This window comes from Schistocerca piceifrons, chromosome 8, assembly GCF_021461385.2.
Source record: "Schistocerca piceifrons isolate TAMUIC-IGC-003096 chromosome 8, iqSchPice1.1, whole genome shotgun sequence".
Classification (NCBI taxonomy): domain Eukaryota; kingdom Metazoa; phylum Arthropoda; class Insecta; order Orthoptera; family Acrididae; genus Schistocerca; species Schistocerca piceifrons.
The window spans coordinates 240399505-240423620 of NC_060145.1; the positions used below are offsets into that span (position 1 = coordinate 240399505).

Consider the following 24116-nt stretch of genomic DNA (forward strand, 5'->3'; position numbering starts at 1 on the left):
GTGAACCTAATGATGTTATCGAACGAAGTTATAAAGTTTTTATTTAAGCGAATGCCGTCGTAGCTACGAGGGGTACCCTGAGTAAACAAGTCCAAAGATCCAGATTTAGGATGTATTTGTTACCTTAAATCATTTGGGCTATATACTCTCTGATGACCTTAATGTCGACAGGGGATTAAATTCTAACCAATGACGTTTCAGCCGATCTGAGCGCAAGGTCCCACAAGGTTGCACTGGTAATCACCGTAACCTACTGCAAACAAATTGCTTATGCTAATGCCAAGCCTGTGATGAGACGCTCCTAGTTTAGATGAAAGTGGTACCCCATAGCCAGCAAGTATTCGAAAATGTGGTACTTCGAAAAGACCAAGACCTGCTGATATAATAATTATCCACGTACTAACAGTTCCTAAGTTCCTATCTTCAGGTGTTATGCAATTATTTACAACAGCCAACAGCACAACTTTCTTACTGTCATGTCAGATAAAATACAAGCCATCCTGCGCTACTGTCGCCAGCAGGAAAATTCATTGACAGTCAACAGTAAAATCTGCTCACATAAATAAATAATATTCGTATAATGTCAATTAGTTTCTATCTTTATGTGTGGACGTGGTCAGAACTATAACGAATAGAGAATTCTTTTATCAACAGGTCTTCGCTGTTTTGAAATAGTAATTTCTTTTATGTTTTAGATGGATTCCATGCTAGACAGCTTTAGTAATTCTTCCAGCTGTTCCTTGCATTTAACTCAAAGGGCGTTTTCAACTATAAACTTGTAACTCTCTCAGTTTTCAGAGACACAAATATTTTGATTCATCTCCACAGAACTATATGCTGTTTAAAATAGAATGCCTGTGTTTATAAATTCTTCTACACGACAATCGCAAACAAAAGATTGTGTGTTGATATCTTCACCAATATTGCTTGGTGCTACTCACATTTATACCATGTAATGCTAATCAAGTAAATTAATAAGTAAGCCGTACTTAAAAAAAGAAAGCTGCTGCCTCCTCAGTTTTCCCTGCTGCGTTTCAATTAATAATTGCTTAATATTTACTCGATTACAAACGTATTTTTCAAAGAACTTATGTCTGATATTTGTACATACTTAGTTTCACTTATAATACATTAGTACACCTCATACACTTGAGAAGAGAGTGAGACAGGGTCTATCATGTTATTCGTTTTGTACATTAAGCAAGCAGTAAAGGAAACCAAGGGAAAATCTAGAGTTGGAGTTAAAGTTCAGTGAGAAGAAATACAAAATATTGAGGTTTACAGATGACATTGTAATTCTGTCAGAAATAGCAAAGGACTTGGAAGAGCAATAGAATCGAACGGACAGCATCTTGAAAGGAGGATATAAGATGAACATCAACAAAAGCAAAACAGGGATAATGGAATGTAGTCGAATTAAACCAGATGATGCTCATGGAATTAAATTAGGAAGGAGAAGCTAAAAGTAGTAGACTTTATCTTAGCAAAATAAATGATGATGGAGAGGAGATAAAATGTAGACTGTTAATGGCAAGAAAAGCGTTTCTGAAGAAATTTGTTAACATCCAATACAGATTTAAGTGTTAGGAAGTCTTCTCTAAAGGTATTTGTCTTCATTGTAGCTATGAATGGAAGTGAAACGTGGACAAGGACAGTTTAGGCATGAAGAGAATAAGGATTCTGAAACGTGGTGCTACAGAAGAACGCTGAAGATTACATGGGTAGATCGTGTAACTAATGAGGAGGTACAGAACAGAATTAGGGAGGAAAGAAATTTGTGGCAAAAATCGAGTAAAAGAAGGGTTCGGTAGATAGGACACATTATGAGACATGAAGGAATCATGGGGGACAAGTGCGGGTGTAAAAATCAGAGAGGGAGGCCAACAGGTGAATACAGTAAGCGGATTCGGAAGGATATAGCAGTTGTTCGGAGATGGAGAGGCTTGCACTTGATTGAGTAGCATGGTAGTGTCAAACCAAGCTTCGAACTGAAGACCACAATAGCAACAAAATAGTCTTAAACAAACATTACTATTTGCCATGTGATTAGAACTTTTAAGTCCCTGAATCTATTGGGTTGGTGCGTAGTTCGTAGCGTTTTCCCATGAGTTTAAAAAACACAACAGAGGCTTTAGTCATTAACTATTGACAGCAGTCTGTCAACGCTGGGATTTTGGAATCGGTGACTGTAAAAATCAAGTAATTTTGAGGCGAAGAACTCGTAGAACTCTGTTCGGAGCGTATTTTCATTCGGAAAGGAAGTTCCTTGAAGGTTGTTCCATAGAGAGTGTGAAAATCTGAGGGCGCAAGATCAGGCGAATAAGGTGGTTGCGGAAAACCCAACTCCTGTATAGTGCTTTTAGTCAGTCTATTAGAATGCGGGCTGGCGTTAATCGTGGAGTAGCATCGTTTCACGCAGTTTTCCTGGTCGTTGTCCTTGAGTTGCGTCTGCAAGACAAGAAATGTCAGCAGTGATGGTTACAGTCCAGGAAAGCAATTCGTAGCACACCACGCCGTCACTGTTACACCAGATGCATAACAATATCTTTTGTGGATGAGTGCAGGTCTTTGTATGGAGAGTTCTTGCTCTATTTGAGCTCAGTCATTCCCTCCTTTCCTTTACGTTAGCATGAAGACACAATTTCGCGTCACCAGTAAGAATACAGGACAGGACTGCTCGGAGCTCTTTAAGAGTCAAGCAGAGATGCACGTACGGCCACCCGCAGATTTTTATAATTTTGGCTTAGAGCAATAGCTTTGAACCTTCTCCATTGCACGCAAATGCCGCATGATACTAGAATGATCAAAAACTGATACAAAAGGCTCTGAGCACTATGGGACTTAACATCTGAGGTCATCAGTCACGTAGACTTAGAATTACCTAAACCTAACTAACCTAAGGACACCACACACAGTCATGTCCGAGGCAGGATTCGAACCTGTGACCGTAGCAGCCGCTTGGTAGAATGATCACAGTTCATGACATTTGCCAGTGCTCGAGCACACTAACGCGAATCATTTGTGGGTTAATGCGTTTAATCGATGTTCATCAAACCCCGAAAGCCTTGTGAACGTAAAGGGTCGCAAATGTCAAAACGATCCTCCTTAAAACGAGAAAGCCACTTTGATTCCGTGCCCTGTCGAGCGGCATTATCCCCAGACACGGCGCAAGTGTTTCTGGCTGCTGTCACCCCTCCACTGAGCTCAAACAGAAGAATATGTCGGAAATGTTTTCTAGCGGCCCAGCTCCACTCACTATCTAGAAATGACAAGATTAGACTCAAACAGTAACGGTGAACTACCAAAAAATTGAACACTCGATAAATAAACCCACAGGAACTGAAATACCAACATGCAAAACAAAAACGCTACAAACTTATGCATCAACCTAATAGATATTTATGTACTAGGGTTGTTCGGAAAGTGAGGAACGGTCTGGTCGCGAAAAAACCACAGTGGAAATCAAAACCTTTTTCTTAGCAGATTTAGCTATACCTTCCTGGTACTTCTCTACATAGTCGCTGCTCCGACTTAGACATTTACCGGAGCGTTGCAACAAGTTTCCAACACCATCGTCATAGAAGGCAGTCGCCTGTGCTTTCTGGTAATTCTCTACGCTGGTCTATAGCGCGTAGCCTGCATCCAAGTGTTGTCTTCGTATCCAGTGCTTCATGTGAACAGAGATGATACTCAGGACTAGCCAATTAGGGCTGTGTTGTGGGTGATCGAACGCTTCCCATCGAAAAGGCTGCAGGAGCGTCTTCACTGCCCCTGCAGAGTGCGCCAGAGAATTGCCACGAAGAAGGAAGTGCGTGGCAGTTGTGTTAGGTGGGTTGCATTCATTAAGGCGATGCCTCTCAGCGGGCCCCCCTACTTGGCGGGAGACATTGTCGTTCTAGGCACCTTTACTCGCTGACAGCGCGCTCACAACTGAAAAGAGCGTCTTGATGCGATGACTGGCATTCTAGAGACACTGCCTCGTCGGATTTTCACAGCGGTTTCCATTTCGCGAGCGATCGTTCCTCACTTTCCGAATAGCCCTCGTAATTTGCAGAGTAATAAGGTTTTTTTTTCAATTTTCCTTCGAACTGTTAGGCATTCAGATTTCTTGTTTCATGTTAGACAGAAGCTTACTGAATAATCTTTCCAACGTGAATACATCCCTGGGTTCTTCTGCTTTCAGGCGTACCCGAAGTACGAGTTCAACTACGGCGTGCACGACGCGCACACCGGCGACATCAAGCAGCAGTCTGAGGCGCGCGACGGCGACGTGGTGAAGGGCAGCTACTCGCTGGTCGAGCCCGACGGCTCCACCCGCACGGTCGAGTACCAGGCGGACGACCACAACGGCTTCAACGCGGTCGTGCACCGCACGCCCGGCGCGCACCCGGTGGCCGTGGCGCCCGCCGTCGCCGTTGCGCATGCGCCGGTCGCCGTGGCGCACGCGCCTATTGGCTACCACTAAGCCACGTCCGCCAGGCGGCGCCGCCTCTGCCTAGTCGCTCACCTCACGCCGGAGTGCGCAGGCTCCGCAGTCACACGGCCTCTCCCTAACCAAATTTTCTGCAGTTTGTTGACAGTAATACAGTCGCTGGATGATCCTTATCTAACCTCTACCTATTCACCCCTAAGCTATTCTAAGCCCTACTATTCGCATCCGAGGACGAACAAAAGTTAGAACTCATGTATATGCGAAGTGCACAACAGAAAGTAAAATCAACCGTTGTGACTGTCTGGTGTGAAAATCAAGAATCTGCTGTCACATTTTCTCCAACCTCTAGGGAACAACTACGTCAATGACAATTTTCAAACACTTCAGTTCTCTTAATTTTCATGGAACAGATGTGTTCAGTCCTCCGATTCGTATGATATCTATAAGATACACTGAGACATGAGTCGCTTGGAGGAACATATCGGCTACACTACGTGTATTCTAGTCATAGACGCGAGTTGAACTTCACGCAGACCCATGGAGAGGACAGTTTTCATACAATACCACTATGGTATTGCTTTCACACTTTCATTAGTCTCTACAGCAAGTTCGACCAATTTTCTTCATACATTTATTTTAATGCCTTTACCTTTCTGTTAATTTTACTTCTTTCTTCTCTTTGCGTCTCTATTCATTCACATACGATGACTGTAGCTGAGCGTACTCTAATAAGATGGAAGTCGAGCAAGAGGTGATTCGTTTATCATAGCCAGTGTTTGATGGGCAAACGGATAGTACGAATTATGGCCAGCCATTGTAACGGTCGCTACTACCTTATAGCTAAACCTTGGCTCGTTTCAGACACTAACATTCTTGCAATACTACTTACTGTCGATCCAGTTTTCAACAGAATGATGGCACCGAGAAAATATCTTCAAGGCGTCAGCCTTTTATAGGATGCCACTCTGAACCATAGCGTAACAGGTTATGACACACTCTGCATTGCTTTCATGTCTATTTCTGGAGTGAAGTCTGTTCTCCTATTTGCATATCAATTAACACTCCGACAATCCTTAAGACCATCTCATTTCCTCTTGTATTTTAATCTCGATTAGGTAATGCGCACAGTAACACTTTATAGTCTCATACTGGGCAACGAACGCAATCTAACCTCCAATATAACTTACAACGGTACACAGTGTTGTAACAGAGCGACAAGAACTGTCGAAGGTGTCTGAGTCGCGTGTCCGCTTGGAGTCTGCGCCCTCCGTTTCCTCAACCATTCCCTATCAGCCTTCTACGGCGCCGCCAGCCCTAGCTACTCCAACAGTCGCTCGCCCCATCCACTCATACTGCATGCATGTTGGTGTTGTTTGTACATTAGCTTTCGCTCATAGGCGACATACTCATGTGGAGGTGTTAATTACAATTCATGTTTTCATAAACAGCATGGCTATTCATTTTTATACGTCTATTTTTCAAATGTAAAATAAAGTTATTATCAAAAGATTACTTTATTATTTTATTTCCATTATCTATAAGTAATTATGACATCTGAACTGCTCCAACAGATCTGGGGCAACTGCAGTTAGTTATACCAACATGATATTGAAATAATGTGGCTTTAAAAAAGATATCTGTGTAACTGTTAACTACTTGTACATACAATCTAGTTTTCTACACTGCCTCGTATACACGGCACGATAGCACTTAATTTGTATCAGCGGAAATGTTCACAGAACGTACACAGAACATATACACTGTTCCGTACACAATCAACTCACAAAATCAATCATCGAAACACACAAAAAAGTACTGGACACTGGTTCAAAAATATAGAAAAGCTTCAGATAAACTATCACTTCCAGAAATGGCGTGCAATGCGTACAACGTAGGGATTAAAAATTTTCTTACGCCACAAAATGTGGGGACAAGCTAGATACTCAAGCTAGATAGTCAACACATTAACTATTTCTAATTTTTTCTTGCATATAATAATCGTAGTAAATACATAAAAATGTTTCAATCATCTCTTCCGCATTTAACAGCTGTAGCCGTACGACAAAGAAACCTTTATCAACAGAACTGTATAAATTTGAACGTGAATCATAACAGTTATTTCAAAGGTTCTTGTTGTCAGTCACAGCAGCTACAAGCGACAGTGTAATGTATAATGATCAGCCAGAGCATTATGACCAGCGATCTACTATCGATATTTACACGTGCAGGCGTTAGTAGCGTCACCTGGCGAGGGATGACTGCTAGTCACACATACGCACCGTGCATGTACTATCAGTGAGTGTGCTGTCCGTGTGAAGAATTGGGAAGTTGTGCGATGCACCTGAGTTCGACCTATGGCCCGTATGCTCGGCACGAGCATTTCGGAACGTGCAAGGCGTGTTGGGTGTTTGAGGAGAGCCATGGTGAGCGTCTTCAACACGTGGCGAGACCAGACATCGTCGGGTTGGCCGCCACCTCTCATAACAGACTTCGGACGTTGTAGGCTAGCCAGACTGGTAAAATACGACAGGCGGCGTACTATAACGGAACTAACATCAGACTTCACTGCTGGACAGACTACAACTGTGTCTCAACACACAGTGCATCGAAGACTCCTAATGATGGAGCTCCACAGCCGACGACCCTTACAAGTGCCAATAGTAACACCAAGACCCCGGCAACTACGGTTGAAATGGGCACTGGAGAACCGGCAGTGGACGTTGGTGCAGTGGCAGAGCGTTTTATGGTCCGATGAATCCCGATACTTTCTTCATCATGTTAACGGGAGTGCGCGAATCCGTCGTCATGCAGGGGAATAGCTCCTTCAGAAATGTACTTCGGGACGGAGACAAGCTGCCGACGGCTCCATTATGCTCCCTGGAACATTCACACAGGCATCCACAGGCCCAGTGGAGCTCGTGAAAGACACAATGACGGCCAAGGTGTATCGTATACTCATTGTAGACCACGTACACACCTTCATGACGATCATTTTTCTCAACGGCTGTGGCGTTTTCCAACAAGATAATGCGCAGTGTCACAAGGTCAGGAATGTGATGGAATGGTTCGAGGAACACAGTGGGAACATCCAATTGACGCACTGGCCTCCTAACTCGTCAGATCTCAACCCGATCGGACACATCTAGGATGTGATTGAACGTGGCGTCAGGACTCATCCCCCTGTCCCCCGAATTTACAGGACTTTTAATCCTACCATTACTTTTGTAATTTACTATACTTTTACCTAAATGACAGAAAGCCAGTCTCTATGTTGCTCTTACTAAAATTTAGTTTAGTTTTCAAACAAAGTGCTCAATGGGAGGATACTCCTGGTTATAGGGAAAGCAAATCAATAGAGTTACCCTTACCACAGGATTTGACCGTGTGATGTGTCTAATCGATAAGTAAATCAGACTATTCACTTCTTCCCCTAAGATCTTACCCAGCAGTTAGATAGAAACGCAGTACGAATAATACTATACTGAAGCTGGGACAACTCAGTTCCAAGTTCATTTAAAATACTAAAACATGTAGTAATGGTCGACAGCCTATCCAGGCAATGAAACCGTGACGTATTTGAAAGGCAGAATTATGAATTTTACCTACTTTCTTGCTACTATTTAATTTGGTTCTTCAAATTAATATTACTCCACTTAAACAATGTTGGACTACACCCTTATAAATTACTTTTTTAAAAGAGAAAAAACCCAGTAGATAACTTCAAGGGAGCTAAAAAATTTGGCCAGTTGGGGACCTTTAGAAAAGCACTTTCCATAAACAACTAACTTAAATACTAAAATACTTAGATACTAAAGCACATACTTTTTCTACTGAACATTTCACTTCAAGAAAACCTTTTTTTTACTGGAATGTACTTTAAGAAGATGTTATTTTTTGAACTGACTCTATATAGTCATTTAACAGATTCTAGTAACTTGGCTGTACTATGATTGAATTTTACGTAAGCAAACTCTTACTATAACACTTTGCAGTAGTTAATAAAACATAAAAACAATTTAAATGGTGCATCTTTATATTAACTTGGCACTTCATATTGGTGTAAAGTAGGATACTCGGATTAATCAAATACCAAAAAAAAAAAAATGGCTCTGAGCACTATGGGACTTAACATCTGTGGTCATCAGTCCCCTAGACTTAGAAACTACTTAAACCTGACTAAGAACATCACACACATCCATGCCCGAGGCAGGATTCGAACTTGCGACCGCAGCGGTCACGCGGTTCCAGACTGAAGCGCCTAGAACCGCACGGCCACACCGGCCGGCAATCAAATACCAAAAAGGAATCCCGTATAGGTGTATGAGTAGCATGAAATAACAGGGTGAATCAGTTTCTTTAACGTTCAAGAACAATTATTAAAACACAGTTCAAATTAATGGTTCACGCTGTACAAAAGTAAAAATGCAGAAATAAATCTTATCTGATGGCTGTATACTTGGGTGTGGCGAACAGTTGTAACGGCTACACCACCCACAGTACGGCCTGCAAGTATCTCGCTGTATGGGCTCAATTTGTCTTCTTGGCGACGTTCAGTTTTACGTACAGTAGCTTAACAACTCAACTCGCAGGTATGCCGTAAGCCGTTTGCGGTCTTCATCCGAGGCGATTTTGTGCAAAGTTACAGGCAAATTTTCTCCTGCTCCACAAAGGTGTTGTCTCAATTACTGCTGCCTATAGAGTGTGTGGCCCTTGTCACGCTTGCTCTAGGTAGCGCGCCAATTCGTCCTTGCCACATTTCCCACTCCCCATAGCCACTTCTGTTTCAAATAAAAGCATACTGGCTTTTACATAACACCTATATAACACATATTTCTTAAATTGTTCCTAAGCGTGACCATTTATTAAATTGTCAAATTTACATCAACATGAACAATTTATACTCTCAAATATTTTTAAATACAAACGGTCATCAGAAAATTACTGAAAGTAATAAACAATTTACGTAGTATTTTACATACATAACTTAAAGAACTTCAACCTCCAGTATAGTACACTTTGCTTTACATGTACAGTAAATACAGTACCAATACGCGAAAATTTTAAATCCAAAAAATATAAAAATTTAAATGAACCCTAAACAAATAATGTTATAACTTGTGTGTGTAGATGTGATGCACCTCCCTTCAGCGATCTACCAAGGACTCATTGTTTCCATGCCACAATGCGTCGCCGCTGCTAGCTGTGTCAAAGATGAATATATCACCATTAGATGATTTGTCATAATGTTATGGCTGATAAGAGTCATTGAAGAAGACAGTCTATTGAAAGAGACATCATTGGGCAACATCAGTTCATACCTGGTGTAACGAAAGACAGACTTCGAGGGGTTGTGGAGGGTGTTCTGGGCAATAAGTTGAGAATTGGAATCTATGCTCCGAAAGGTTATCCAATGACGTTACAGTGCGTTCAAGTGATGGGGTAAATTCTTAGCGCTTGGCCACTATTCTGTCAGTGAGCATGACGCAGACGCCTCTGCCATCATTGCGTTTGGTGTCCCTATAGTGTTGATGTATGCGTGGACGCCATACACGGTCTCTGACGTTTTGAATACTGTCAGCCCTCTACCGAGGAGTTCACTCTGTAATCCGCCCGAGTTACAGCTCAGGTTTTCTACAAAAAGGGTGGACTTGTAGTAGGCGTTCTCTTCCGTAACTTCAACGCTCTGTAACGTCGTTCATCTCGTTCCCGGACATGTAGTCCTATCGTCAATTTATTTCTCAAGACACTCTCTACATCCTTTCGAAGTTTGTCCGTTTAATTTGGGTATACCCTATACTTTCCACAGCACCAGACATTCAAGGTAGTTCACATAAGCGTTTCTACAATTAAAGAAGAAACAGAGAAGCTGAAACCTAACCGTGTTTTTCAATTTTACTTGAATATTTAACTAAGATTTTGAAAACGACTTGTCTTTTGAACTGATTTACTTTTTTCCAGCCGAGAGTCTGTGATATCGCTATGTGATTAGAAATATTCAGTGACAATAGTTAAACTTTCCTAAACGGAATGTAAATTTCTCCGATGTGTCCCTGAAGGAAACACGTTAGTTAATACTAGCAAGGAATTCTAAAAAGTTTATGAATTGTTCGTCTAATGACTCCCTCTGATAGACAAGGGCTCTTGTAGTCTAAATCTACACTGCTCTGCAAAACTTCAGGGACGCGCTAGGCAAAGTATCATAGCACAGCAACCAGTCGCTAAAATGGAAATTCCGGGTGGCTAGGGCTTCCCGTTGGGTAGACTGGTCACATGGTGCAAGTCTTTCGCGTTGACTTGCCTGTAGATGGGGATGAAATGATGATGATAAGGACAACACAAGACCCAGATCCTGAGCGGAGAAAATCTCCGACCCAGCCGGGAATCGAATACGGGCTGTTAGATATGACATTCCGTCACGTTGACCACTCAGCTACCAGGGGCGGACAACCAGTTGGTGAAAATGATTGAAACTGTGGGATCGTGTTGCTAGGTATCTCCCAGCCGTGCGCGGATGGATGGAAGTCACATGGTATGAGATCAGCGTGACTACAGCGATAAATGGGGCTGGCCTCGCAACGCAGTGCTGTTGAAGGGAGGGAAGAAGACACGATGTGACAATCAGCGAGCAAGTACGGTGAACTATGCTGATTTTCTGCATTACAACACGGTTCGGAGACAACATTTCTATGACTTCACACAAAGAAGCAGCATCGCGAAACTGGAAGAAGGACGAAATGTGACGAATATAGCCCAGCATTGTTGCATGGCGAGCGTTTCAAAGCACAGCCACTGTTGCCCCAAGGAAAGGTGGTCGACCATGGTCAGCTGCAACAGCAGACGACGGCTACATTGTGTAGTAGGCAAGAGGGGTACAACGTCATACATTGGCTACAGTTATCATCAGATTTTACAGAACTGGAAGCCAGGCACTCGCACTCTTCACAATGTTACGGCGACTGCGGGTTGCCTCTTTGCCCGACGACAAGAACTTTACGTTCTTTTGACACGTGAGCATCTGTGGCACCATTTTCGATGGTGCCAAGAGTACTAGAGCAACGAGGAGTAGGGTTGCGTGCTCTTCTCGAATGAAAGAAGATTTAGTCTGAATAGTGATTCTGGGCGTACCCTCACGTCCTCATGTGGTAAGAAGTGGGAAAACCTAGTACGCCCGAGGATGTTGTTAAACATGATCGTTTTGGTGGCCCAAGTGCTATGGTGGGGGGGGGGGGGGATATTATTTCGTGGGTTTACTGCCCTCCAAATCTTTGAACGCGGTATACTCACCAAACAACGGTATTGTGACACTGTACTTTTCAGGAGTGAATTCGGCTCTGACTTCATTTTTATAGATGTCAATGCACGACCGCACCGAACAGCGTAGATGGTAAGCTCTTGCAACAATTCGAAATTCGACGAATGGACTGGCCTGCCCGTTATCCCGATTTAAATCCCATCGAGCACGTGTGGGATGTGTTGTGAGAATTACTGAAGCACGTCCACATGCACAAGCGACATCCAGCAGTTATCAACGGCGCTCACGGAGTAACGGAAAGCCGAACCATAAGAACTCAGTATCAACCTTGTGGCCAGCACGGGAGCAGGTTGTTGGTTGGTTGATTAATTGTTGTGGGGGAGGGAACCGAACAGCGAGGTCATCGGTCCAATCAGGTTACGGAAGGATGGGGAAGGAAGTCGGCCGTGCCCTTTCGAAGGAACCATTCCGGAATTTGCCTGAAGCGATTTAAGGAAATCACGGAAAACCTAAGTCAGGATGGCCGGACTCGTGTTTGAACCGTCGTTCTCCCCAATGCGAGTCCAGTGTGCTAGCCACTGCGCCACCTCGCTCGGTGAGCACGTTGTAGAGCATGCATTGTTGACAGTCGTGATCACAAACGCAATTAACAACCACGTCCAGTTTTTTTGCACTGTCCAGGGCACAATCGTAAATCGCGATTTAATTAATGTCTTTGAATAAAAGTGCCATTCCTGCTCTCTTTTCGTATTTTTTTCCGGTCACCTTCTGCACTATACTGTAACGTTTCTTTCTATGCACGGTCCAAATTTAAATGAGCTATGTGACTTGACAGCGACATGCGAAAGTTACTTTCGGGCTTAAGTTTTGCACACCAGTGCATTTGCCATCTGTAATTCCTGAAGCTAAGTATATAGGAAAGTGTACTTTAGAACTCTGATGATTATCAACGAAACTACGTAGAAGACTGATCTATTGGCTTTGCTGCCAGTGGAACTGTGTGCGTCAATAAATAGCAACAGCTAATTTTCAGTGTAGCTGACATAATTAGCCAAGACATAAGAATAATGCGGGGTGATACAAAGCAAGAGCATTCCTAGTTGTATCAAAGCTGTTAATGTAGACCAAGTGGTCAGTACTGGTCAGGTAATACAAAGCTATATATTTACATCGACATACACAATAGACAAATGCTGATTCTATGTTGTAGAGTTGATCAACACTCAAGCACTTTAATTACAGGACAGGCAGCGTAACAGCCACAATATCTCAAATTTTACAACACAGGCAAGAAATAACGTAACCAAAGCAATTTTCTTTCTAATAGTTGAAAGAAAGACAGCTTGAGTCCGCAGCTCGTGGTCGTGCGGTAGCGTTCTCGCTTCCGCGCCCGGGTTCCCGGGTTCGATTCCCGGCGGGGTCAGGGATTTTCTCTGCCTCGTGATGACTGGGTGTTGAGTGATGTCCTTAGGTTAGTTAGGTTTAAGTAGTTCTAAGTTCTAGGGGACTGATGACCGTAGACGTTAAGCCCCATAGTGCTCAGACCCATTACTCCTATTAAAGACAGCTTGAACGCCGCCAAGAAATACGAATGTGTGTAACGCATTTTGATATTATTATCCACGTGGGTCTATCTTACCATACCTAGTGCAAAACAATGCAGTCTTACATTAAAATTTAAGCAAACACGGAATGCGAGAGTTTAATCTGAGTTAACATAACGCAAAAAAAACAATATGTCCTACAAGAAATGTAAATAAACCGCATGCGGGCCCGGCTTAAACCAAGAGCATGTAGCGAACTCACCGAAATACGTGCAGCAACATGATGAAACTGCAGGGCAATGTCCAAAAATTAGGCCACATTAGGTCCAAACTGCTGATCTCTAAATAAGAAGGCACCAACTGATAAAACAATGACTTGACTTGAGGTGTTTCGGGTAGAATTCATCCTCATCATGAACGTCTCCGTAATCAGATGTTTAAAGACCATTAGTACCAAACAAGGCTGTCATGGCAGACTGTGGCGAGACGTCTAGCTCGACGTTTCGTTCATACTAATAAATTCCAGCTGGCCAAGCCCCACAGCCAGACCTTATGCTCTCTCTGGTTTCTTATGTGTGTGTGAGTTCCTAAGGGACCAAACTGCTGAGGTCATCTGTCTCTAGTCTTACCCACTATTTAAACTAACTTATGCTAAGAACAACATACACACTCATGAACGAGGGACGAGTCGAAACTCCGACGTCAGGGGCCGCGTGACATGGCGCCACAAACCGTACGACCGCTCTACACAGCTCAGGTTTCTTCTTCTTCCACTCTGCTGGATGGGTCACTCCCCGCAGAAACCGTCCAAAGTCGATCTCATTATCTATCATTTATCATCCATCCCACCACGGACCATCCCTTTTCGCTGCAGTCCAACCACTACCGTTTCTCTCTTCAAAATCTCTTCCTGGGTCTGCTGTGCTACCTTCCTGGGTCTGTTATTCTACCTTTTTCTTGTCCCAGAGACTGCTGACCTAACTCAACTCCAGCCTACAACTCTCTTCTCCATATGGCATACCAGCACCAATGCTGATGGAGGTGGACCTTAACCTCCCAGTCAACCCAGTCACTAGCAGTGAGCCCGTCCAATCTTGGGGGTGGGGGGATACAGTGAGAATGGTTGTCTTGGCAATGGACCCCTCTGCATTCGATAGACACGATAGGTCTGTACACCAACCTGCCAGCAGACGTTAACGTGAACGCCACGAGAGGTCACTATCCCAATGGACCTTTTCTCCACCATAGACCAAATGACCGAAAACAGTACATGCAATATCCCGGCAATTGGGCATATTTAAGCCAGTATCCATGCCACGATGACCCTTTTCACTCCAAGTGAGCTCCTTGGACCTTTCGCTGATTGTGAAAGCCTTCTTACAATCAGGATTTCACTTTGGAGCCAACACTACGACGTCGTCGCCGTCCACGTCAACTTTCCCATCCAGAAGCTGCCAGCTTGGCCTCTATACCAGAGGTGTGGCGACCAGCAATTGGACTTCGTAACATTTGTTTTCATTCTTCTCATCGGATAAACGCATAACTTAAATTTGTAGTGGTGTTCTCGGAACTTTAACTTCGAGTCCCTTCCGGACCGTGATTGTGGCACGATTATTGCTAGAACATACGACTGTTGAACTTCCAGTGCACTATGACGCTTCAGAATTCATGCTGCTGTTTAATGTTCAAGAAATGTCCTATTTTTCTATTATTGTGTTCCAACTAAGGCCAACCGGAGAAGCCCATTTTCTTTTGATGCCACACATTAACTTCATTTTTATTGTACATCTCGGTATTTTTCTTGTACTACATTCGACAGACATATCGCAAACTAAGGCATTCCACCAAGCCACGCTTTTCTCTAGGTGAAGTTGGTGGCAAAACTTATGACTGGCTCTCGCAAGACGAAAATGTAACACATCTGATCCGACATTTTGCCACAGCCGGCCAGAATCTTGCAGATTCTTTGGAAAAATCAGTGGACGGTAAGTTGCGCTCGTCATGCGCTTAAGAAACAAGTCTGCCCAAATAGTCGAAGAAATATTCACTGCCTTCTACAGTCACGATGTGCTAAGCGCTGGTGCTTGTACTGTCTAGTGTGGTGTTGTGTCTGTGTCATTATAAGCGAATCGAATGGTGAAAACTCAGTGTCAGCACACAGAGTTTTCCTCTGCATTAACAGCCATGAGGCGACCGAATTTAATATCTCCATTAAGCGCACAGGTCACCTTCCACAATGTATCTCCGCCGGAAACTGCCGTGAGATTACGACAACGGCACTTACTTTGTTAAAAATTGTTGTTACAATTAGTTTTATCTTACTAAAACGTTACAACAGATTTCTAGTGACAAATGACTTAATATTTTCATCCAAATTTCGGTTCCTTTGTAAAAGTGGCATATGCGATCCAGTTCACATGGCATGCGAATGGAATTTCTTACGCCCGTTGAAATTCCTTCACTGGCCACATTCTTTACATGTAATTGGACATGCTCTGCCTTGTATAATTACCATTATTTCTGTATAAGACATAACTTGGAACAATGAAGTACTCGCCATTTGTATATTACTATAAAATAGTATTAGTTTCGCCAATTACGGTATTTAATTTCAGAGTGAAACAAAATACTCAGATTATTAATTGAAAGTGTTAACTGTCCATTCAGAATTATAAACTACAGCCAAAAGCATGAAATTACAAGTTATGGGATCAAAATATATGGCTGCATCGGGTTCAGTCGCGTAATTGAAACGATATTCCATAAACATGCAATTTGGTTAAAAGCCGCTTGTGAGGTACCATGTCAAAAGCCTTTTGGAAATCTAGAAATACGAAATCCGTTGTGAATAGCACTCAACACTTCGTGTGAGTAAAGACCTAGTTGTGTTTCACAAGAACAATGTTTTCTAAGTCTGTGTTGACTGAGTGTCCTTAGACTGTTCTGTTCGAGACAATTCACAATGTCCGAACACAATGTATGTTCTGCTGCCTATCGACTTTACTGATATGGCCCTGTAATTTAGTAGATTACTCCTATAGCCCTTCTTGAATATTGGTGTGACCTATGCAACTTTCCAGTCTTTGAGTACGGATCTTTCGTCGAGCGAATTGTTGTACATGTTTATTAAGCATGGAGCTACTGCATCAGCATACTCTGAAAGGAACCTATTTGGTATCAACCTGGACCGGAAGACTTGTTTTATTACGTGATTTAAGTTGCTTCACTACTCCGAGGGTATCTACTAAGTTTTACAAATGAAATTCAGGTTTCCCAAGTTGTTACCTGCTGTCGCAAGCAACGGCCGCTTAATGATTCTCACTCATCATCTATTTCGACCAATATGTCTCGTACGTGTTCACCATCGTCTTAATCGTCTTAATAGTGTGTGTTTCATGAGAGACTTTAGTACATCAATGGTTCTGCTCCCTCTTCAGAGTCATGTGACGTTTTTGTAACGTCAATCGGGTAGGTCTGAAACACTGCCTCTTCTCAGTGCTCAGATGTACACACATCAAAAATAGTTTTTCATCACCTCGGTTCCGAAAGTTCCGGAACTTGTACAGAAAATGGAACATCATTCCATTTGCTCATGAAAACCACACATGGCATTTTGTACCACTATACAGCGAGACCTTTAATGGCGGTGAACCAAATTGCTGTACACACCGATACGTCTAATACACAGTAGCACGTCCTCTTGCATTGATGCATGCCTGTATTCGTCGTGGCATAATATCCACTAGTTCAGCAGGGTACTGTTGATCCAGATTGTCCCATTCCTCAACAGCGATTCGGCGTAGATCCTTCAGAGTTGTTGGTGCGTCACGTTGTCCATAAACAGCGCTTTTCAATCTAACCCAGGTATGTTCGATAGGGTTCATGTCTGGAGAACATACTGGCCACTCTAGTCGAGCAATGTCGTTATCCTGAAGGAAGTCATTCACAAGATGTGCACGATGGGGACGTGAATTGTCGTCCATGAAGACGAATACCTCGCCTATATGCTGCCGGTATGGTTGCACTATCGGTCGGAGGATGGCATTCACGTATAGTACAGCCGCTACGGAGCCTTCCATGAGCACCAGCGGTACACGTCGGCCCCACATAATGCCGCCCCAAAACAGCAGGTAACTTCCACCCTACTGCAATCGCTGGACAGCGTGTCTAGGGCGTTCAGCCTGACCGGGTTGCCTCCAAACACGTCTCCGTCGATTGTCTGGTTGAAGGCATATGCGGCACTCATCGGTAATTAGGCATATTGATGGGCCTATCTTTACCGCACTGCACGGTGTCGTGGTTGACAAGATGGACCTCGTCATGGACGTCGAGAGTGAAGTTGCGCACCATGCAGCTTATTGCGGACAATTTGAGTCATAGCAAGACATCCTGCGGCTGTACGAAAAGCATTATTGTACATGGTGGCGTTGCTGTCAGGGTTCCTCCGAGTCATAGTCCGTAGGTAGCGGTCAACCACTGCAGTAGGTGCCCTTGGGTGGCCTGAGCGAGGCAAGTCATCGACAGTTCCTGTCTCTCTGTATCTCCTCCATGTCCGAACAACATTGCTTCGGTTCACTCCGAGACGCCTGGACACTTCCCTTATTAAGAGCCATTCCTGGCACAAAGTAATAATGCGGACGCGATCGAACCGCTGTATTGACCGTCTAGAGATGGTTGAACTACAGACAACACGAGCCGTGTACCTCCTTCCTGATGGAATGATTGGAAGTAATCGGCTGTCGGACAAAAATGTTACCAGTCAGGTCGTAACAACATCTAAGTGGGTAGGCGCACACACAAACAACTGAAAAGCATCCTGCGTCAAACGTAATTTATGGAATTCATTATCAATTTGAATTTAGTTATCACGCTAATTTATTCTCCAAAACTGAGCTGCGAAATTTGGAAATTAATTTATGTAAAAATATGATTTCTTTTACTGAAATGTGTTTCTATTTTGTGAATAAGAGACGGGTGGCATGACTACATGACCACCATGATGTCCCCCGCCAACCCCCTTCGACGCGCGTCTTAGTAAACTGTATACGCACAAATCATAAAATATCCCTGTAGACGAAATATTCAACGTGAGCGAATTCAGCAACTATGCTGGACTTAAATTTCTTTATATGTCTTTCAAGACATCAGGCACTAGAGGGAGCTGTAGAGGGCAAAAACTGTAAAGAAAGACAGAGATTAGAATACATCCAGCAAATAATTGAGGACATACGTTGCGAGTGCTACGCTGAGTTGAAGAGGTTGGCACAGGAGAGGAATCCGTGGCAGGCCGCATCAAACCAGTCAGAAGACTGACGACAAAAAAGTCGTTTATTTTTCCATCTCAGTTGCACATTTTTATTGTACGATTAGTTATTTTGCATCCAACCATCTGTAGTTCTATGTGGCTGCGTCAGCACCCTGTCGTGTCTATAAAGGAGCAACACATCAGAACACTTTTGTTCATAGCTATTGTTCAACAGCTGTGGCGTATACTCGTTTCGTCAAAAAAAATCAGTCGTGCACTGACGACTGAATATGATTTTGGTTAAAAGGACTTTCGTAGACGCTGCACCACGATCTCCCTACTGTCACAATCTGGAGTTAATGCTTTAATGCTTTACGTTCAGCAGTAAATTGATCTCTCCAAAGTCTTTGCAACCTTCTTCTTGCCATTATGATTTACGTGACTTCGAAACTACGAATACTTTAAAATCACGACCTCACCATAAAACTGGTCCCAAACGGAACAAATTTATTGGTTTAGAAGTATACAGAGTTAAATGTAATGACTGGAACCAGCATTGGCCAGACAGATCGTTCGTTTGAATCGTGTGCTAGGGAGCGTATATACTTCCAGAATAAGACTGTCTTCGGTGAGCACATTACTACATAGATATTAAACACATTGTGGAAGCGTTGCACACCGCACCCAATGGAAGATTGTTCAACATAGTGACAAGAAACAGAAATTTATAATAAAAAGAAAAATTCTCTGGAACTAACACTCAATGAGCAAATGATTCAAAATGGCTCTGAGCACCATGGGACTTAACTTCTGAGGTCATCAGTCCCCTATAACTTAGAACTACTTAAACCTGACTAACCTAAGGACATCACACACATCCATGACCGAGGCAGGATTCGAACCTGCTACCGTAGCGGTCGCGCGGTTCCAGACTGTAGCCCCTATAACCGCTTGGCCACCACGGCCGGCCTCAATGAGCAACACGAGTTAAGTCAGAACTATTATTTTAATATTCTCGATGAACTATTTTAAACAATGCTAATTTAGTGTTTTAATATAACTGATAGCCAACTGACAAATCTTTTATGTGTTCTACACGGAAAACTGCCAACACAGACTCGCTGCCTTGCCCACGGCTCACTATGTTCGTGCTTAGACAACTCTGCTAAACACGCCTGCTGGATGGCGCCTCAGTCACGGAGGATGATCATAGGCGACGAATAGCAACTTTAATATTTATTCAAAATATGGAAACTATTGTTCATCATTTGGACTTGCTGCTCTTACATTTACCCTGTTTCCAGTTAAAAATTAGTGGATATGAAGTCCGCCTGTTACGTAAAACTCTGTTCGTTCTATGTGACACAAACATGTTCCACTAAGTTTTCTTTATTAAAACCTGAGTAATGGGAAAATAATTTAAGCGATAGGTAACTTACGAAAATTAGACCTAGGGACAATTCTAATTTGTTTTGTTATCACCTCAATTTTACGTTTCATGTTTTTTCAGGTCCATTTGTAAATTGCCCTTTAGCGATAGATTGCCATCTGCAACCAAGAACGTTAATGTGAATTTTTTTGGCGAGTTAACACATCACTTTATGTTTAAATGTAATTTTGTTGTGTCGAGATATTTCGCATATGTATTTGCTATTACTTAGTTTTTCTGTGACAGGCTCTTTTTCTTTTGCGTTCTGGTGAGTTTCTGAGAACAACACACAAAAACCGCAAATGTTTCGCAGAATTTTGTTTGTAACGGACGTTTCCCACTTCACCAAAATAAGGAGCAAGAATTTTATAGTACGCCGCAATCCAGTCGGCGTTCACTTGTTCTCAGGTGAGTATTGTTTCCTGCATGTGGAAGTATTCTTCTGTTGCTAGTTTACGATATAGGTTGGGGCTGGATTTTAGTATTTTGAAACACATTTCTGTTGTATAAGAGACAGTCAACTAAAATGGAACAGGTGAGAAAAGTAATTAAATCTTCTTTTGTTTCAAAATTAATAGCCGTAACTGTTAATACATTTATCCCACTTTGAGACAAGACGGTCAGTGTCTTCGTGTAAAAATGTTTGCGATTGCCTGCGAAATCACGATTATACCAGGCATGTACCTCTACGTCTAAAGCATATCGACGGCCACCAATATCTTAATTCAGGACTCTAACAACACAGAAATCACGTAGGGAGAGATCGGGATTATATGGAGGATGTGTAATGGCTCCTCACAGTAGTTGAAATAACATTGGCAATATGGGGGCGGTTGTTATCCTGCGTCCGTTAACATTCCTGTGCGTTTGTACTTGATGGCGCGCTTAAATATTAGCACACTGTTCATGTACAGATGTGCGTTAATTGTAGCACCCTGTTTCATGAAGTCAATGAGCAGCTCCAAGGAAAGGAAAATCTCATCATGACTTTCCAGGAACCGGCGTGCCTCTTGTATCGGCCACGCTGCAGGAGTTTCGCTGGCAAGCCCTTACACTTCCTCCACACAGTCCAGATATTTTCCGGTGCGATTTCCGTATTTTTGGATTACTAGAGAGAGACATTACTGGTCGTCATTTTCCTTCGGGCGAAGAGGTGTACACCTGGGTACAGTCATGGTTGCGTTCACATCCACAAAAATTTTCCCATGAAAGCATTGACTACCTTGTACCACAGTGGTATAAGTGTATCAACAGTTATATGATTGTTTTTGAAACAGTAAACAGTTTACTTACTTTTTTCCATCTGTCCCTTGTACATTTGATTGACCCTTATAGTTGGGTAGTGGTTGTGGGCTATTAGGTGGTCAGTTAATGTGTTGTGTGAGCAGTTACTTTTTAGAGTCTGTTCTGAATATCTTGTTTTTAAGTTCCTGCATGTTTCTCCTATGCATACCGAATGACAATTGCTGCAAGTGATCTTATATATTCCTGATTTGTTGAATATATCTGTGGCTATTTTCTGTGTTCTGAGCTTTATCTATGTTATGTTGTGTGTCCAGTAACCTATCTGAAATTCCTGTTTCTGTAATATGTTGCCTATTCTGTGAAATATTTGATTGTTATAAATTAGTATGTGCCATTTAGTTGTGTGTGTGTGTGTGTGTGTGTGTGTGTGTGTGTTGTTGCTCTGTTGTGCCTTGTACGTAGTCATTATTTGTGTATTCTGTTGTGTAAAGTGTTGCGTGTATGTGGCCTATTCATTCATTCTTCACTTACTTATTTTTTGGTTTAGTTTATCTATCATATGGTTATCTTAACCATTTTGCACTGCTATTTGTTTTATTGTGTTTAGCCCCTGCGCTAGTTATGCTTATTAGCTTTTTGTTTAATCTGTGGAGCATGAATCTGTAGCTTGCTTGCTTGTGTGCCGACGGGTGGTTGTCCGTTTGCTGAATATTATGAAGTCATGGTTGTTCTTTATTTTTTCTATGGTGAGATACAGAAAATTTAGAGTATTTTTTGTTTCTGTTTTTAATATGAACTGCATATTTGCGATTAAGCTATTTATTTTACTATTTAGCTGTTCTATTTGTGCATGCAATTCGTCGATCAGGCATGTTTTGTCATCGACATAGCAGTACCAGTATACATCGCTGTATATCTTTGTTTTTATTATGTGTCTGAAGGTCCCATTATCTACGTTGTTCATGAATATGTTGTTTAGGAGGCCGCTAATCACGATGCTAATGGCAGTCCTACATGTTGGGAACAAACTTCTTTGTTGAACATAAAGTAATTTTGTGCTTTTATGACCTTGTGTATGATTGCCATTTCCTCAATGTATGTGTCTCGTATGTTTCCTTGCTGTTTTAGTTCTTGTATGAAGATGTTGATTGTTTCATTTATTGGAATGCAACTGTGCATTGATCATCATCTCACTACGAGGAATAGGTGTTGTCGTCACATTTACCGATCTCCAACGTCCATCTTTCCATCTCTTTCAGGTCTGCCTAGTTCTCTCTTTCCACTCGGCAGATAATTCATTATCTTTTGTAGCTGTATGTTCAGTATCATTCTCTTCTATCTTATCGTTAAGTAAAAAGATCTGTGCATTTGGCCTTATTGTTTCATTCTTATTTTATCTATTCTATAATAGCCTCTTACATATCTCATGAACTTCATCTCTGTTACTTGTATTCATGATTTGTTTTGTTACTGTCCATGATTCGGAACCAGGTACAAGAGTAGGTAGAGCCATTAATTTATAGAATTTAGTTTCTGTTTCTTTACTTGCTTTTATTCTCAAAGTTCTTCCAATTTTTCCGCAAATGGCTTGAAACATATTAACGTTCTTCTCAACGTCCTTGTCATAGTTGAAACTAATCACATCTAGATAACTGAAGTTGGATACTTGTTCTAAGATTTTCTCATTTTTTATTATTTTCTGTCTGACTAGATTTTTTCCTTTGAAGGATTCTTTCCTTTGTATTCTTTGCAGATATAGTTAAGTTGTGATATATCGCATTTTGGCTCGATCTATATAATGCTCTTTGTAAATTATCCTCTGTTTCCTCTATAATTATGTGGTCACCAACATATAACACAGTATTTAGTGGTACGTTAGATCCTATTTTAATTCCTAACTTCATAACTGGGTCGTCAATATACAAATTAAGTAAAGTGGGTGACTGACTTCACTCTTGTTGAACATCTTGATTTATAAAAATTTCGTCTCACATTTTGAAACTTGAACATGTAACTGTTTCTGTGATTACCAATAGGCGCTTTACGGTATTAATAAGGGGTTTAGAAGAACCTTTAATATTCACGATTTTCCACAAATGGGGTCTTTTTTTATCAAAGGCCTTCTCATAGTCAATAAATGCTAAATGCATTTCTAAGCCCAGTTGCCGATGTATTTCAATAATTTGCCGTTTTATTCCACAAACGTCCCTTTCTGAAGGCTGACTGTTCTTCTGAGATTATTGTTTTATCCTTATTTTATCCATTTGTAATCTTTGACTAAGAATTTTTCCATAAGTTTTATATGCTGCATCTAGTAAACTTATTCATTTATATGGACTGTTCAAAAAGCCTCTCCGCAGTGCCGTATGATCGTTAGCCGCTTGTGCCGTACGATTGTTCGCCTGTCTGGGTTAATTCCCTTCAAGTGGACTCTCCCAACGTTCCACTGTTTACTTTATCTCAGTCAGCGTCAGTAAAAATTAATGTTCAATAAATTAATAACTAGTATTTCACTGAGTTTCATTTCGGTATGTTCACTGCGGCATACGGCACGCGCGGCAAACAATCATACGGCACTGCGGAGAGACTTTTTGAACGCCCCGTAAATTTCCTGTGTCTTTACTACTGGCTTTTTTAAAGATAGAAATAACAGAGACATCAAACGCTATAAGACTAGCTGTGTCTCGTATGGCTATGTGCTTGATTCTATTAATTCCTTTGAGTTTTTCACGTGACTGTTGGTTTCAGAAGAGTTCATTAGTGATTTTTGTGTGTGTTTTGAAATTAATGACTGGTATTAATGAAAGATTTTCTATGTGCAGGAATGGTAGGAAATTTAGAGTGGGCGTCTTTGGATTCGTCTGTAATTCTTTTTATTTGACCTTCTGAGAATATATTTTTGATGTTTTTCAGTGATTGTTGAATGTTTTTCTTGTATCTTTCTATTGGATCACTGGTAAATTTGATGT

The 24116-nt window shown here is 42.0% G+C and overlaps 1 protein-coding gene across 1 annotated transcript in view; it reads left to right on the top strand.

Moving 5' to 3' along the window:
- Positions 1–5944, top strand: part of LOC124711496 (cuticle protein 8) — a 37052-nt gene extending 31108 nt beyond the window's left edge. Inside the window, exon 3 of the mRNA XM_047241609.1 lies at positions 4184–5944. Within this exon, the coding sequence (XP_047097565.1) occupies positions 4184–4465 (282 nt within the window). The 3' untranslated portion in view covers positions 4466–5944. The remainder of the gene's footprint in view (positions 1–4183) is intronic.
- The last annotated feature ends 18172 nt before the right edge of the window (positions 5945–24116 follow it).